The sequence below is a fragment of the Peromyscus leucopus genome, chromosome 1 (assembly GCF_004664715.2).
Source record: "Peromyscus leucopus breed LL Stock chromosome 1, UCI_PerLeu_2.1, whole genome shotgun sequence".
In the NCBI taxonomy this organism is placed as follows: domain Eukaryota; kingdom Metazoa; phylum Chordata; class Mammalia; order Rodentia; family Cricetidae; genus Peromyscus; species Peromyscus leucopus.
The window spans coordinates 116,371,817-116,389,659 of NC_051063.1; the positions used below are offsets into that span (position 1 = coordinate 116,371,817).

At 38.7% G+C, this 17,843-nt stretch overlaps 1 protein-coding gene across 1 annotated transcript; it reads left to right on the plus strand.

Annotated features, from left to right (window-relative positions):
• The first annotated feature begins 2,249 nt into the window (after positions 1-2,249).
• LOC114710709 (charged multivesicular body protein 3-like) lies at positions 2,250-2,938 on the plus strand. Its single transcript, XM_037206714.1, is given in 2 exon segments — positions 2,250-2,798; positions 2,800-2,938. Coding segments are annotated over 2 exon segments (675 nt in total). The 5' UTR covers positions 2,250-2,262.
• The last annotated feature ends 14,905 nt before the right edge of the window (positions 2,939-17,843 follow it).

Here is a 17,843-nt window from a genome sequence, read left to right on the forward strand (position 1 = left end):
GCCACTTCTATTAATTTATGTTTTGCAACGTGGCTTCGTGGTGTCACCTGTGTTTCATTACATCTTGCTCCCAGCAGTGCTCAGCATCTCCTCTGACTCTGCCTTCTTTCTTTTGTTTGTCTCTCTGCTTGGAGTCCCCCTCTCCTGGCTCTCTTCTGCCTTGCCATAGGCCAGAGCAGCTTCCTTACTGCTTTATTAACCAATGGTAGCAACCCATATTCACAGTGTACAGAAGACACCATCCCACAGCATAAAGTAATTACTAATAGGTAAGGATTTACTAGTGCCATTTGATACATTGATTTTCATTTTTATAATCCATTTGTTCCTTTCCTCCCTTTATATCAGTTTTGATTTGATGGCTTCATTGACTTGATTTGATTTCTTTTTCTTTCTTTTGTAGGTTTACTTTAGGTATTTTCATGGTTAATCCCATAATTACAATATCTTATCTTTAGGAGTTAATAACTTCATTGTCAGCTAGAGGAAATATACATTTTTCAGTATCAATTTACTTCAATTTGTTTTCTTCTTCTAATTAATTTTTAAAGTTCTCATGACATGCACAGTAATATTTTCCATTTTGTTATTTTTACATATATGTTTCATTGTATTTCATCCATATTCACCCTCCTTTCCTACCACTCTCTCCTTTCCTGTTCCCCCATCGTTCTGATTGTCCTCCAATAGATTTTCCCTTCTACTCTCATGTGACATGTATTTTGTCACCATTTTCTCCCACCCTCTCCCTTAACATCTGGTGTTCATGGAAGTCAAAAGAAGGCATCAGATCAAGTACCCTGAAACTGAGAGTTACAGACAGTTGTAAGCCACTGTGTGGGTGTTAGAACCCAAACTCTGGTCATCTGCAAGAGCATGAAGTACTCTTAACCACTGAGCCATCTCTCCAGGCCCATCTATTTTCTTTTTAAGATTAGGCATTCTTTATCCCATGTAACCCATGTAGCTTTATCTTATCATGTGGCAGAGCCTGACCTTGAACTTCTGATCATCCTGTTTTAGCCTCCTTATCATTGGGATTACAGACATTTGGCATCATTCTAGTTAACCCTGGGACTTGACAGTTCTTGACTGGCAGAATTTTTATCAACACTGTGAGCCAAAAAGTGAAATAGTATTCTACTATTTTCTTTGTCTAAATGAAAGTTTTAATTAAAGGTCTTTCTTCTGTTTTCTGATTTTTTTTTTTTTGCTGTTGTTGCTGTTGTGTGGACATAAGAAAGGTCTTTACTTATTTTTAAGTCTCAAAATCGAAGAGTTGATTAAAAACAACATCCAGATCCAATGGAGAAGATCATAAGTGATAGACTTCATACTGTTTCCCTTAACATGGAATGGTACTCTCTATTGTATGAGAGGGGAAGTAATATAGGCATTTGGCACCCATAAATGTGCAATGTGCTATGGACTGGGGTACAGACTGGCTACTGTTCCCAATTGACCTTTTAAGCAAATGCACCTGTGCAATATTAACTGGGTGACTGTTTTCAGATGTAACTCACAAAAATGACCCCAACATGATCTTTCATGGTCTGAACTCAGAGATAGAGAAGATTAAGACTTGTACATTAACACTGCCAAAGAATTCAAGAAGCTTGGGTATGGGATAAGATGGATGGAAGAAAGGATCTAAATTTACCCATCTTCTTTAAATAACAAATAAACCAAATGAAATACTTGAAGCATCATCTTCCTAAATACTGGGCATTGGTATTAAGCAATGAAGGACAGCAATACAGTAAGGTAAGCCCTGATTCATTCTAGTTTACTGCCCACTTCAAGACCTGATTCAGGGAGAGGAAGTCAAAGTAGAACCTATAACATTCTCTAATGAGTTAGAGGTGTGAGTTAGAGGAATAAAGAGAAGCAGAGGTCACAGGCTAGAATAACAGAAAAGGTAGAGTTATACTGATTGAGTTTAGAAGCTAGGCACAAGATACATATGCATGCATCTCCTTGTAGTCAAAAACACTGACCAGCAAACATATGTGAGGAAACTGTTTGAGTTTGGAAAATTAGTAATCTAAGAAGAATATCAGAAACACCAAGGCAAGAACTGGTGTTTCTTTCTACCAGGTAGTCAATAAATGTCATAGTTCATGGGGCTTGTTCTATAGTTTTCAGGAAGATCTTGTCCCTGTAGTGAAGTAAGATTACTTTATCTATTCCTGCCCAATGAATATTAAAAACAAGTCTTAAAGAATAAGCATGCAGGAAACAGTAAGGGGAGTCCAATTCATCATGGGGCTGTTTGGAAAAACCCAGGAGAAGCCTCCCAAAGAGCTGGTCAATGAATGGTCATTGAAGATCGGAAAGGAAATGAGAATTGTTGACAGGCAAATAAGAGATATCCAAAGAGAAGAAGAGGACGTAAAGTGGTCTGTGAAAGATGCAACTAAGAAGGGCCAAAAAGATGATTGTGCAGTTCTGGCCAAGCAGATGATCAGTTCAAGGAAGGCTGTGAACAAATATGCATCCAAAGCACACATGAACTCTATGCTGATGGGGATGAAGAACCAGCTTGTGGTTCTAAGATTATCTGGTTCCCTACAAAAGAGCACAGAAGTGACGAACGCTGTGCAGAGTCTTGTGAAGATCCCAGAAATTCAGGACACTATGTGTGAGCTGTCCAAAGAGATGAAGAAGGCTGAAATCATAAAGATGTTAGAGGATACATTTGAAAGCATGGGTGATCAGGAAGAAATGGAAGAAGCAGCAGAAGTGGAGATGGACAGAATCCTCTTCGAAATCACAGCAGGAGCCTTGGGCAAAACACCCAGAAGCAACTGACACTCTTCCTGAGCCTGAATATTCAGGAGCAATGGCTGCCTCAGAAAAGGGAGAGGATGCTGAGGATGAGGAGGATGAAGAGGACCTGAAGGTCTTGCAATCCCAGCTGTCCACATTCCGAAGATAGGGCCACCCAGTTGGGGCCTCAGCTCTATGGTGCCTTCCTCTAGGTGTGGGCACAACCTCTGGGGAATCTCCGTTTCCTATATCTCATACACTACACCTCTGTTGTGAAGCATTGCATTTTGGAGAGGGTTCTATGCTAGTATATCTTCACTGTTTGCAGAGGTCTTAAGGACTGTTTTTATGAAGGTGGTGTAATCAAATGCATTGTTATCAAGAGCATAAACAGCAGAAGTATCTTTCTTGGGGGAGGGCAAAGAAACCCATTTTTGCATGAAGCAATTCTTAGAAGAGTTGATTGAATGTTGAGGACTCTCTACTGGTGGGTATATGTAAAATACTACATAAGTGGATATCAATAAACTTCTACTAAAAAAAAAAAGAGTAAGAGTGCATCTACCTGCCAGAACTATCTCTAGAACAGCTATGAATGATGTTTGCAGGGTTACAACAATATCTAGCATATATCAAACCTCAATGAACTACAATATTTGACATCCAGTAAAAATGTCCAGAGAATCAAAGAAACAGGAAAATACTGTCCACAATAAAAAGGGAAACTGTTGCACTGAAAACCCTCACAGGAGCTACACAGATCATAGAAATACTAGACAAAGAAATTAGTAATTACACTAACTGTGTTCCATATATTGAGAGTTATTATAATGTATTGAAAAGAAAATGCCTTAAATATGAAAACTATAATGATTAGAATTAAGAAAATCACTAGGTGATAGTAATAACCTACTTGTCGGGAAATTAGTGAGATAAAGATAATAAGACCAACTTAAAAGAAATGTAAAAAGAAAGCATTTAAAGATAATATAAAATAGAGAACCTAATTGGAAAATTATCTTGTAATTTTCTTAAAAAGTTAAACAGACACCAAGCATATGATGCAGCTATTCTGTTCCTAAGTGTTCACCTATAAGAATTGAAAGCATATGCCTATAAAACATATATGAATATATATGTTCAATTTATTTCTAATCCCCTACATTGGAAACAACCCATATAATTCATTAACCATTGAATACTTTTAGAGTATTTGTATAATGGGTTTTACTTAGCAATAAGGAATAATTACAGGTACATGCAATAATGTGTATTTATCTCAAAGTAATTATTCTCTGAAGAAGACCAGTAGACTTTGTCCTGTGTAATGTTATGCCTGTGAAGCTCTGAACAATAAAAATTGTCACATCATAACAGAAAGCAGAAGAGTGGCAGCTTGAGAGCAGAGCAGAAAGAAAAGTTCTTGGAGGAAAGTTGACAAGCATAGAAAGATAACTTACAAATGGTACAATGTTCTTTCTTACCTGTTTGTATCTTTCAGAGTAGTATAATATATTTTCTGTCAATTATACACCCATAAAACTGATCATTATAAAAAATAAAGATCTTATGTCTTTGACAGCAATGAAATTAAAGATAATCCTGGATGTTATGTGAATTATAAATAAGCTCGTATTATTATTTAATCATGTTTGTTTATTACAACCCAGCTTATACAGTGTCTCACTAGCATTGGTTTCAAGATTGTCTGATTTGATTTTTTAAAATATTAGCCTGTTATGACTAAGATTGTTTTGTTATTAGAGTCCAGTGGTGGATAGTGTAACTTTAGTGGATCACATAGAAGAAAGATATTTTTGTTCTTTAAAAATCCCAATTAATAGCTGTTTCCTTGCAATTGAGTAGTATAAATTGATCCATGAAACAGTGTCTAAATGAGCCATGGCCAAGGCCACTATAGATAATTGTGTGGGTTATAACTTGGACCTGGACACCCAATTAGGGGAATATCATGGGTCCCAAACCAGTGAACTTTCTTACTAAACCACACAATCAGGTGGACTTCATTTACCCAGCGGAGTAATGAGTGTACTGTAATTTGAAGAGGTGCTATGCAGTCTTATGTAGGCTCTGGTCACGGTGGCCAAGCAGAGAGACTACTGTAGGAAAATAGAAGAGAACAGAATACTACGGCTTAGGGTAAGGATAGTCAGAAAATGACTAACATAATACTTTAATGACACAATTACTAATGTGGCCATCAATCATTTACAATATTCAATGTCTTTTAGAATTCCTTAATAATAATCACTAATAAGAAGTCATATACAACTCCATGTTAATTTTCTCAGATTTGTTTACAAGTTATTTAAAAACCGGAGAGCAAAGCAGGGATGGACAAAATTTGGATGACTATATGAATCAAGAGTGTTCAGAATATTTGGTAAAACAGGAAGAGTTGGTACAGTGAGCAAAGCTTCCAGCATTGTTTCTATCATAAGTGGAATATTTAGTGGAAAATGTGATCATATTACATACCGATTCTGTAAAATGACTTCTTGAGCATGCAGTGTGTGCTTGTATAATGACTAAGATTTACAAGTTCTACTGATGGGAGGCATACTTCCAAGGAAGAGTCCCTAAACATTTCCCTTGTGAAGAGGAAAGATATTTTAACTCTGGGAGATAGAACACAGGAGTTAATGAGTCACTACAGAACTAAATTAAAAATCATTTTGCCATTGATTTCTGTGTCATGATTTGCTTTTGGACATACAGTCAGTTTGGTGCCATGTGCTATCTAGAATTTTTATAACATCATATTAATTGAGGTATACTGAATTCAAACTGATCAGGGCCAGAAAGTTGGTTTAGGTTGCTAGCAAATATATGGATTAGGTCCCTCATTTGTGCCTACCAACATGTACAAGTTCCTCAGCAGGATACAGAGCAGTAAATACAAAAGGAAAGAACATTTAACGGACCTTTACATTTTCCAATATTTTCTTGTGCACCATTACCTCAGTTCTCTATTAAAATGATGTTTTGGTAATTATAAAAAATAAATAAATAATGAAAACTATCTAAAGAGATGGGACAGTTTAAAAGAACAAAAGAGATGAGATGGTTTAAAACAAAGAGTACATGAAGAATAAATGTAAGGATACCGAGGCCAAGGGTGCAGACCTGTGTGTCTCTGTGTCTCTCAACCTATATATGTTTGGAGGGAAGAATTTTTATAGATCTATGAAAACTAGTGAGTTCATACTTAGTCTTATTCTATTTTTGGCACATGGCCACTTATTTTTTATTAAAAACACACAAGAAATACATTTAGACAGTAACTTACCACCAAACATTAGACTAGTGTTGTAATAATTTAGTCTGTGATTTAGAGCCCTCCAAATGATTCAACAAAGTTTCGAATTGGCTGCACTGGAACACAGGATTTTTTTTTTTTTTAACTTTTTGAGACAGAGTTTCTCTGTGTAGCCCTGGCTGTCCTGGAATTCACTCTGTAGACCAGGATGGCCTTCAACTCAGAGATCCGCCTGTCTCCTCTTGAGTGCTGGGATTAAAGGCAGGTGCCACCATCCCCTGGCTCAGATGAATTGCTTTTCATAAACATCTAGTAGAGAAAAAGAGGGATTTCCTAAAAACTAACACACAGGAAGCATTGTAGTTAATTAAGCATGTGCCAGCCAGGGGTATTTCTTTGGCTTTAACAACTGAAATTGCTACACTGAAAAACTGGCAGAATTTTGCTATACTTCAGGGCTTTAAGTGATAGAGTTCTTGGCTGAAAAAAACGAAGCATTGCTCATGCAGGCTTTTGCACGAGTCAGCAGGAGATGCTTGCTGTCTTCCCGAGCCTGCCTTACTACCTTCCTGTGAATCGCCTATCATCAGACACTTAAGAGTTTTCCCCAAAGAAAAGTGTTAGGCTTTGGACATGAAAAGCTGTCCACCAGCTCGCATTCTGACCACTTAGTCCCCAGCCGATGAAGCTATTTTGGGAGATAAATAATTTTAGGGGCTGAGGAATGGTGGAAGAAAGTAGGTCACTGGTAGGTATATTTTCTGTGGCTGTCCTTGCTCCCTAGTTTCTTCTTCTTCTTCCTCCTCCTCCTCTTCTTACTTCTTCTCCATTTCCTTCTCTTTCTTCATCTTTTCTTCTCAGAATTTCCCTGTGATGATCTTGATTCCCCACCCCTTGTTCATAGAATCCCTCTTCCCTTTCTTCAACTGGACTCCTGTAGCTTGGCGTGGATCTCTGAATCTGCAAGAGCATGATGAGGAAACCTACAGAAAAAACTGAACCAAGCTAGTGGAAACTCATAAACTTTAGACCAACAGATGTGGAGTCTCCATGGGACTGGACTAGGCCCTCTGCATAAGTGAGACAATTGTATAACTTGGTCTTCTTAAAAGGTCCCCTGGCAGTAGGATCAGGATCTATCCCTGGTTCATTAGCTGACGTTTTGGAGCCTATTACCTGTGGTAGGACACATTGCACAGCCGTGATGCAGGGGGAAGGGCTTGGACCTGCCTCAACTGAATGTACCAGGCTTTGCTGACTTCCCATGGGAGGCCTTACCTTTTCAGAGGAGGGACTGGAAGGTGGGTTGTGGGGAGGAAGGCTGGGGGGCAATAGGAGGAGGGAAGAGAGGGGGACTTGTGCTTGGTATGTAAAAGTGAATAAAAAATTTCTTAATAAAGAAAAAAAAGACATGGTTTCTCTGTGTAGCCCTAGCTGTCCTGGAACTCACTCTGTAGACCAAGCTGGCCTCAAATTCTGAGATCCACCTGCCTCTGCCTCCCAAGTTCTGGAATTAAAGGTATATACCATCACTCTTGGCTTCCATAGTCCTTTCTTAATCTTCTGCTTCCTGTTTACCAGGAAGTGAGCCTCTGTCATATGCTCCCATCAACAGCTATTTGCCTCAACACAAGTGAGGAGTCAATGGAACTAAGCCATGAATATAAGCCTCTACAACTTTAGGAAAAAATAATTCTCTTTCCCTACATTGTTATTTCAGGTGTTCACAGTGATACAAAATCTGACTAATCAGAAACCTACCTTCTTTCTGCTTATTTCCAGTTCTTACCTAGCATTCAATCTTTCTTCCACCCAACATTTGCAGCTCTGTTAGCACCACCTACCTGCCTTGATGCCTTTCAGAACTAATGGCATTGTGCCTGGACAGCTAGCTGCCCCTCACAGTCAGTCGCCTGCAGAAGCTCTAGACTCCTGGACTCTTGACCCTCAGAGGTCTGCATCCTCTAATGACCTAATCTGATCCCATCTTTCAAGGCCTCGGATTTTTCTTCCCTGACAGGCTTCAACTTTCAGAACCTTTGCACCATGCCTTCCATAATTCCTGTCCAGCCTGCAAAGTCCTCCCCTTTGCTAACACTTTCTAAACAGTCACTACACCTTCTCAAAACAAACTTTTGCACAGACCCCTTTCTCCCTCTATTGCTTTTGTAGTAATATAATCACTCCACATGAAGACTTCTAAGATTATTTTTAAACATCTAGGCCAAGGAGATTATGTGGCCATGTGATTACCACCGAAGACTTTATGCAACTTTTGAAATGCATTTTATGGAGTAAGAATACCAGAATACATCAAAGAATACATACCTTTCATTATAACCTCACTTTTTCTTCACACTAAGAACAAAAGCATTTAAAAGGTCTATGTATGTCTCGGAGCCTGGACTGTACTCACCTTGGGAGGTCAAGACGCTTGCTCCCCAGTCTTCTCTGTTGCGTTTGTAAGATTGCTAAGCCTTTGAAACCTCAAGTCCTTCACATTTTCTCTTAAGAGTCTAGGACTTGTTCTGATATACAAACTGGCTTTGAACACTTAGGCTCAAGAGATCCACCTCAGCCTCCGGATTAGCTGGAACCACACATGTGTACCAACAGGCCTGACTGCTCCCTCCCTTTTTCTATTTTTTGAATCTCCTGATTTCTATAGTGGAGGTTATACTATATTTGAAATTATTTATGAAAAATTAATTAGATATTTTACATGAAAATAATTCAATAAAGGAGGCTACCAAACAAATTATGTTTTTTACTTTTTTTTGAAATTGTCTTCAAAAAGATATTAGTTTAAAGGGAAGCCATTGTTTCCCAGGTTGTCCCTTTACCTCTGTATTATAAATGAAGAATAGCTTCATAAAAATAAGGAGGAGAGTTAGGTACATGGAGTTTAATCTTTGAGCAACGAGTGGATTGGATCATTTGGATTTTGGTGTCTAACACTTGACATTTAGAGGAAAGATGGAGATGAGATAGGGGCAAATAAGAACAAGACACAAATGTGTGTGTGTGTGTGTGTGTGTGTGTGTGCTTGAAAAGTCATAATGAAACCAATAATTCTATGCTAATTACTTTTAAAATATGAATACCACATCTTGCCGTTGTGGTTTTCCCTGTAATTCCAGCCTTTCTGCTGCTGAGGCAGGAGGGTCATGACTCTGAGGGCTGTAAAACAAGGACCTTTTAAAATAACAATGAAAAATAATAATAACAACAACAGTGGAGCAGAGATTGTCACTTTCAAATGTAATAGAGTAGGTCATACCTGTGCTTTCAGCGGATGAGTTACAATCCCAGGCAAAGGTAGATAAAATATACTATGTAGACGAATTTCTAAATGGTTTTATTAAACAAAAAAAAACACAGGGTCAAATATAGGGGCAAAAGCTTTAGAGAGATAAGGGAAATAGGGAAAGTCACCAGCCAACCTCACCTCACCAACTCCACAGCTTCCAAATGTCATTTCCAAATGCAAGCTACTTCCTGTCTACCCATGCCTTTATATGCCTTGCTTTTCTGCCTTCTCATTGGCTCTTAGCCCAGCTACATTACTTCCTCTTCCTACACAGCTCTGTCACTTTCTGTCTATCTGTACAGATCCCAGACCTCTATGGTTGGTACTGAGACTAAAGGTGTGTATCACCATGATAGGTTCTGTTCCCTAGTGTGGCCTTGAACACACAGAGATCCTGTCTGCTAACAGATAGGATTAAGGACATGTGCTACCACTGCCTGACTTCTTTGTTTACTTAAAATGGCTTGCTATTCCCTATTCTCCAGGCTAGCTTTATTCATTAAAGCAGAGATAAAATATCACCACATTCAGCACAAATAAAATATCACCACAATACTAATTCTGATTTTAAGTGCATTGAGAGGCTATGAAGGCTAGACTGAAATTTCAGAGAGGGGAGTTATCATGGTTAATACTTTGAATTTGATAGCATCCAGAATCTCCTAAAAAAAAAAAAAAAAAAAAAAAAAAACAAGCTTCTTGGTGTGCCTGTGTGAGACTTTCTAGGCTGGGTTAGTTGAAGTGGAAGGACCTACTCTAAATATGGGCAGTACCATTTCCTAGGCTGGTACTAAGACACACACACTGAGAGAGACAGAGACAGACAGAGACAGAGAGACAGAGAGAGACAAAGAGAGACAGAGGGGGGGAGACTGGGCTCAAAGCCTACCTCCAAAGCCCCCTCCCAGTGGCACACCTCCTCCAACAAAGTCACACCTCCCAATTCTTTCCAAAACAGTCCCACTAACTAGCCTTCAAATATATGAGATTTATGAGGGCTATCATCATTCAACCACCACAGTGCTAATCCTAACTCCTGCCCAATTCCCCGAAGAGATTCTATACTTCTAACATAGGTTTCAAAGAATGTGACTAAATATCCATCTCCCTAAATTACATTAAAGAATGAAGGTTTTTTGTTTTGATTTGTTTTTGTTTTTGTTTTTTAAGGGAAATAGTGGAAAGTTTTATGATCTGTATCTACCACTTGTTTCCAAACAACAATGAAGATGCGTTTTCTTTTCCTCAAGTCACCTGAGAAGGTTTTCCTAACAACTGAGATGGCCTAATATACATTAAAAAATATTTTTGGAATTAATGCTGAAGAAATATAAATTTTAAATGCTGCTAATGAAAATGGTCTCATACAAGAGTGAATCTACATTAAAAGTCAGTTTAGTTTCCACAGTCCACAGATTAATAGGGGAGAATATGTATTATTTTTCAAAGACTCTGTATAGCTCATGTAGCCAGAAGCTGGCCTGCATCTAGTTTTCAAAGAGACCCAGTTCAAGAGTTAGCCCACAACCAGGTGATCAGGTCTGTAAAGAAAGGAGTCAGGGTTGTGTATACAGAGCCTAAAGGAAAACATTAGGAATATATTTGAATATTGTGGAAATCCAATGTACTTGGTTGGAAAGCTTCCAATGAATCTACAATGTGTCCAAGAGAGAAAGAATAATCACCGAACATTTATCATGCCAGCAGAGCACTGGCTACAGATCTCAGCTACAGAGTTTGCACATGGTATTTTTGTAATCTGAAGTTTTTATATCACTTACCTCAATTCTGAAAAGCTCAGGATTACAACTAGTAGACAAAACTCATCAATCTCCCTGCCCCATAACTGGCTTCTCAACAAAGTGGAGTATAAGCTAGAATAAAAAGACACCTTCAGTCTCAAATGATAGTGTAATTTTTCAAAAAGAATATGTTCAAAAAATAGAAATAGCTATTATTCTGAGATGGCTCTTGGAATTAAAGCAATGTTTTATTTCTTTGGAGTGATTGGTACAGTTGTAATTGGACTGTTTTGAGGCAGAGCATGTGTGGGAGCCCACAAAGATTCCAACCTGTGGTTTGACTCAAGGTTGGAGAGTCAGAGTTTATGTTGCTCTCCAAGGCTGTATAATAAGTGCAAAGGCATGGTTACCAGGTGTCTTCAAGGCCCAATCACAAGATGCTTTGCCGGGGGCGTGGTTACCAGGTGTTTTGAAGGCTCTACACTTGGTTGTACATTGTGCTTTGATCTTGAAAGGGGGAGGTCTTTTGCCTCTCCCCTTGCTAGTGTATAAAAAGTCCATTAGACATAAACTCGAGGCAGCTGCTGGGCATTGACTCAGGGCCTCCTGAAGCTATCCTGTGTCTCTGTCTTTCTCTCCATCTACATCTATATTTCTTCCTATTACTTCTCAGTTCCTCACTCCCCCCTTCAAGGGACTCTTCAATAGGTTGGAGCTGAACCCCAACACTGGTCCCCTGACAAGCAGAAAAGAAACAGTTTAAAAGGAGTCAATGCAGAGCACATGCTATGTTTCTTTTAATAGCTTTGCAGAGACAAGCAAGGTGCTAACCAAATCTCTTTTCTCCAGAAAATACAAGAACAGTGATTTTTCCAGCTTCCTTTGAAGTCAGGTCCTGGGTCATATGACTTGGGATGACCAGTATGGCATGAAGATGGACTACCAGTGCACTAGCCTGGCTATAAGCCACTTCAGTGGCTCTCCCTCTAACTTCTTCCTGACATTGTTGCTAGAAGTAAAGGAATGAGAGATCCTGGAGCTGTCACAGAGAGCCAATATGACTGAATCATTATTACAAAGCTTGTACTACCTCAAACCACTTAGCAAATTGCTTGACCTTGTGCACATGACAACATGGTCTCAAGATAAACCTTTACAGGTTCAATCCTGTAAATGTGATTTGCTCTTGATTCTGATAGGGGCTGGAGCTAATTATTTGATAACTATTGCTTAATTACATGTCTATAAAATTCTTCTGAATATTAACAATTATGTGCATTATGCATTATGATAAAGTCACCATCAGTCACTCTAAGCAGAAACTAAACTTAACTTTATATACTCTAGTCCTGATTTTGTAGTGATGGTGCGGTATGCAAGTAGTACTGCTGATTGCATTTTTTAGATATAAACATGGCATTTAGGATAATGGTAAATATCCACACAATAGCCACCTGTATTCTGTATTAACTGGGTTCTTAAAAGTGTACCAGATTTAAGGGAAAGATTTAAAGTGCCTGTTGGGTTGTGGTTGATGAAATGGATGCAGGATGGAATAAGCGTGATATAATTATGTTCCTTAAGCTTGAAGAAAATGTTATATTCTCACAAGTTAAACTGGTAGTTAATAGAGTTGAGGGTTTTTTACTTGAAATATCTGGTGTCACTTGAAAAAAAATGTCAGCTGAAGTTTAAAGGTTTGTCATAAGTCACATTTGGAGTCATAGAAATATGCCATTTTCTAAAATGTATTTTTAAGTAAAAATGTGCCTTCTTTCCTAGAAAATAATTGGTAAATTATAAACATTGCTTTCTACTCCTATTATCATATATAAATCTCAAGTGACTTTTTTTGTATCTGTTGACCTCTTATCTTCAGAATGAGAAACAGAAAAAATAATACTCCCAATAAGAATACAAGACTGTTTATTTTTCAGTTTCTATTTTTATTGCATTTTTCTCAAAATAATTTTGCTGTTATTTTTGTTCATTCAATAATCAAATATTAACTAAAAGCTGATGGAAGGAGCTGGACGAGTCTCATTTTACTTATAAAAGTAAGCTTTAAAACAATTATGGACTTCAAGTTAAGCACATATATTCCAGTGTTGAAAATTATAATTATACAGAAAATGTATACAAATAACCACAAAACAAAGATTATAGCATTATAGATGAAAAAGATCTTCATATGCTTCTAATGCTGACCTGAGCATGAAGATATACAGGAATGGATCAGGGAGAAATGAAAAGTATGGAAAAAAAAATGTTTGCCTGCAAAACCATGTAATTACAGAGTTAAATTCATGATTAAATTTCCTGTTTGTATAATACTAATGTACAAATCTGACACATACCCTTAATCAATATCAGAGAACTTACTTCCTTACTCTTGTTTTTAATTTGAAACACTTCCATATTTACTCATATCAAGAACTTTGTAATATATACAAAGATTTTAAAACTGTAACTATGGTTTCCCATTACTGCCATTTTGGTTTACCATTCTGCCTTTTTTGATTTTTGAAACAGGGTTTCTCTGTGTAGCTTTGCACCTTTCCTGGGACTCACTTGGTAGCCCAGGCTAGCCTCGAACTCAAAGAGATCCTCCTGCCTCTGCCTCCCGAGTGCTGGGATTAAAGGCATGCGCCACCACCGCCCGGCTTCCATTCTGCCTTTTAAGATGCATCTATTCACTGGGCAGTGGTGGCACACACTTTTAATCTCATCACTTGGGAGGTAGAGCCAGGCAGATCTCTGTGAGTTTGAGGCCAGCCTGGTCTACAGAGCAAGATCCAGGACAGGCACCAAAACAACACAGAGAAACCGTGTCTCTAAAAACAACAACAAAAAAAAAATGTATCTATTCAGGAATAATTCTAAAATTCATACATGTATGAGGAAGTAATTATCTCTAATTGGCTTAAACAGTTACCAGAAAGAAAAAAAAAACTTTAATTCAGATCCATTAACCATTCAAATTTAATCCAACAAGAGTTAAGATGACTTACTAGCAGGTTTTGATTCTTTCAGGACCTTTCACAAAAAAAAAATTATGTTAATTAAAGGCTTTTTCAGAGCACTAATATACTGCAACGATAAATCATTTTCCAAGTTTCAGAGCAACATTTCTAAAAGTCGACATTTTTTAAGAGTTTGTTGCAGAGGAAATGTACAGACTTAAAGTAGGCGTCTCTAACAGAAGCTGCAAACTTCCAGGCAGAGCTACCTTTGTGGAGCATCAGCTTGCTGTGGAACACTCCTTGAAGGATGGGTCAGCAAATTCTCTAATGTGTGTTACATTATTTTTACAAACTTTCCAATTAAAAAAAGAATATATTATTGACACTCCCACACATATGTACAATGCACTGATTGCCCCCACCCCACCCTCTTTAGTTACCTCTGTCACATCTTTACCTCACCCTACAAGTCTCTTTCCCATGTTCATGTCTGTCTCTTTTGTGTTGTGAACCACTGAGTTTAAAGAAAGCCTTCTTCGTGCTGGCCGGAGAAAGCAATCCCTATTAAAAAAGAGAGGCTCTAGTGCAGAAAAGGAGGGAGGGGGAGGGAGAGAGAGAGAGAGAGAGAGAGAGAGAGAGAGAGAGAGAGAGAGAGAGAGAGAGAGAGAGAGAGAGCTTGAGGCTCAGTTATATTTATGCAATTGCAATACTTGTAATGAAATTCATTAAATAGTAGTGAAGAGTCACACAAACTTTGTCACGCATGTCAAGTTAAGTATTGTGGTACACTGTCCTAATAGTTACTTGGGTTTGAGTTCAAAACTTAATTATTGATTCTTAATTTTTATCTATCTATGGGGTGAATTGATCTCAAACTCTTTAAGAAAGGAAAAATATAATCTAACATCATATATTATCAATCAAAATACTTCCACACAATGTGATATACAGTTGCCAAATAAACTTTAGGTGTTCATGGCAGTGCTTATTATTATTTTTTTTAATTGAAAATAGATTTTTCTCTCATACAATACATCCTGACCACAGTTTCCCCACCCCCAACTCCCCCCAACTGCCTCCTCAACTCTGCCCCAGATCCACTCCCCCTCTGTTTCCCTTCAGAAAAGAGCAGGCCTCCAAGAGACAGCAGCCAAACAAACTAACAAGATACAAGACAAGTCAAAAACCCTTATACTGAGGCTGGACAAGGTAACCCAATAGGGGGGGAAGAGTCCCAAGAGCAGACAAAAGAGGCAGCAGTGCACCCACTCCAGCTGTTAAGAGTCTCCCAAAACCAAATTAACAGCGGTAACATAGAATGTAGAGGACCTGGTGCAGCCCCACATAGGCTCCATGCTTGCTGTTCCAGTCTCTGTGAGCTCATGTGAGCCTTGCTTGGTTGATTCAGTGGGCGATGTTCTCCTGGTGTCTTCCATCCTCTCTGGATCCTACAATCTTTCTTCTTGCTCCTCTCTGGAGTTTCCTGATCTCCAAAGCAGGGACTCAAAGGAGACCTCCAATTTAGACTCTCTCTCCAGAGAGGGTCTCTGTGGAGTCTCTGCTGTGGGTGTCTGCACCTTTCCTATGTATTGCATCAAGAGGCCTCTCTGTTGAGAACTTAGCACACCACCAATCTTTAAGTAAAGCAGAATATCATTAGGAATCATTTCATTGACTTTTTTTCCAGTTGTATTTGTTTCTGCCTTAGACCCCTGGGCTATCGGGCCTCTGGTTCCTGGCCATTCAATGTTAGGAATAATTTCCCTCTCCTCCTGTGGTCCTCAAGTTAAACCAAATGTTGATTGGCCATTCCCCCAAGTTCTGTGCCACCATTGCCCTACCACATCTTGCTGGTGGGACAGAATGTAGATCAAAGGTTTCATGGGTAGGTTGGTTTCTTAGTGTTTCTATTGCTGTAAAGAGGCATCATGACTATGGAAACTCATAAAATAAAAAAAATAAAAAAAAAAAACATTTAATTGAGGCTGGCTTACACTTTCAGAGGTTCAGTACATTATTGTTGTGGCAAGAAGCATAGCAATGTGCAGGCAAACATGGTGTTGGAGAAAGAACTAAGAGTTCTACATCTTGATTTGCAGGCAGCAGAAAGCATACTATGTGCCACACTAAGCACAGCTTGAGAATATGAGACCTCAAAGCCAGCCCCCACAGTGGCACACTTCCTTCAAAAGGCCACACCTCCTAATAGTGCCATTCACTATGGACCAAGCATTCAAACACGTGAGTCTATGAGGACCGTACCTATTTATTCACATCACCACACTTGGTGTCCAGGTTTCTATTTCTGTATTCTGCAGAGTACTTTCTAGTAGAAAGGAGACTAGAACATAGGAGTGAATGCTCCATGTGGGTACCAGCTCAACATCTCTATGTTCAATGAGTTGTGTGGATGTTGTCCTCAACAATGGGTCCCTCTGTTAGTTTTCAAAGGGTTAGCCTCTGTACTAACATCAGCATGAATTGTTTCGGGATCTCCACAGGACAACCTTGGCAAAAAGTCAATGGAATGCAACCCAGTCCTACAACTGGAAGTCTTGCTTGGCTATAAAACATAAACAGATCAGATTCCATATCCTCCATTTCTAGGAGTCCTCACTAGAGTTGCCCTCATAGATTCCAGGGAATTTCCACTGTACTAGGTTTCCATACAACTCCCAAAGTGTCCCCCAGTTCCAGCTGTTTCTCTCTGCCTTCTCTCCCTCCATCTCCCTTCCCACCTGATCCCTCCTGCTCTGTCCCTAGATTCCTAGTCTTCCCACAAAATATATTCTATTTCCTATTCCCTGGGAGATATTTGTGTCCCCTCTAGAGCCCTCCTCTTTACCTAACCTCTCTGGGTCTGTGGATTGTAGCTTGATTATCACTTATTTAACAACTAATATCAACTTACAAATACATAGCATAATTGTCTTTCTAGGTCTGGATTACTTCACTTAGGGTAACTTTTTTTCTAGTTGCATGCATTTGCCTGCAAATTTCATGATGTCATTTTTTTTTGACACCTGGGTGATATTCCATTGTATAAATGTACCACATTTTCTTTAAGCATTCTTCAGTTGAGGGAAATCTAGGCTGTTTCCAGTTTCTAGCTATTAGAAATAAAGCCACAATGAACATAGCTGAGCAAGTGTTCTTGTGGTCAGATGGAGTGTCCTTTGGGTATATGACCAAGAGTGTTATAGTTGGGTCTTGAAGTAGATCAATTCCCTGTTCTCTGAGAAACCCCCATATTGATTTCTATAGTGGCCTTATGAGTTTGCCCTTCCACAAGCAACTGAGGAGTGTTCCCCTTGCTCTGCATCCTCAACAGCAGGAGCTGTCACCTTTGTTATTGCTCTTAGCCATTCTGACAGGTGTAAATGCTATCTCAGAGTCGTTTTGATTTGCATTTCCCAGATGACCAAGATTTTTGAAAATTTCTTTTAAGTATTTCTCAGCCATTGGAGATTTCTCTATTGAGAATTCTCTGTATAATCTGTATTGTACTTTTTAATTGGATTATTTAGTTTTTTGATATCTAATTTCTTGAGTTCTTTGTATATTTTAAATATTAGACATCTCTTGGATGTGGAGTTGGTAGAACTCTTTTCTCATTCTATAGGCTGCTGCTTTGTCCACTTAACAATGTCCTTTGCCTTCCAGAAGCTTTTTGATTTCATGAGGTCCCAGATTTTAACTGTTGATCTTAGTGCCTGTACTGTTGATGTTCTGTTCAGAAAGTTGTTTCCTGTGCCAATACATTCAGGGCTGTTGCCTGC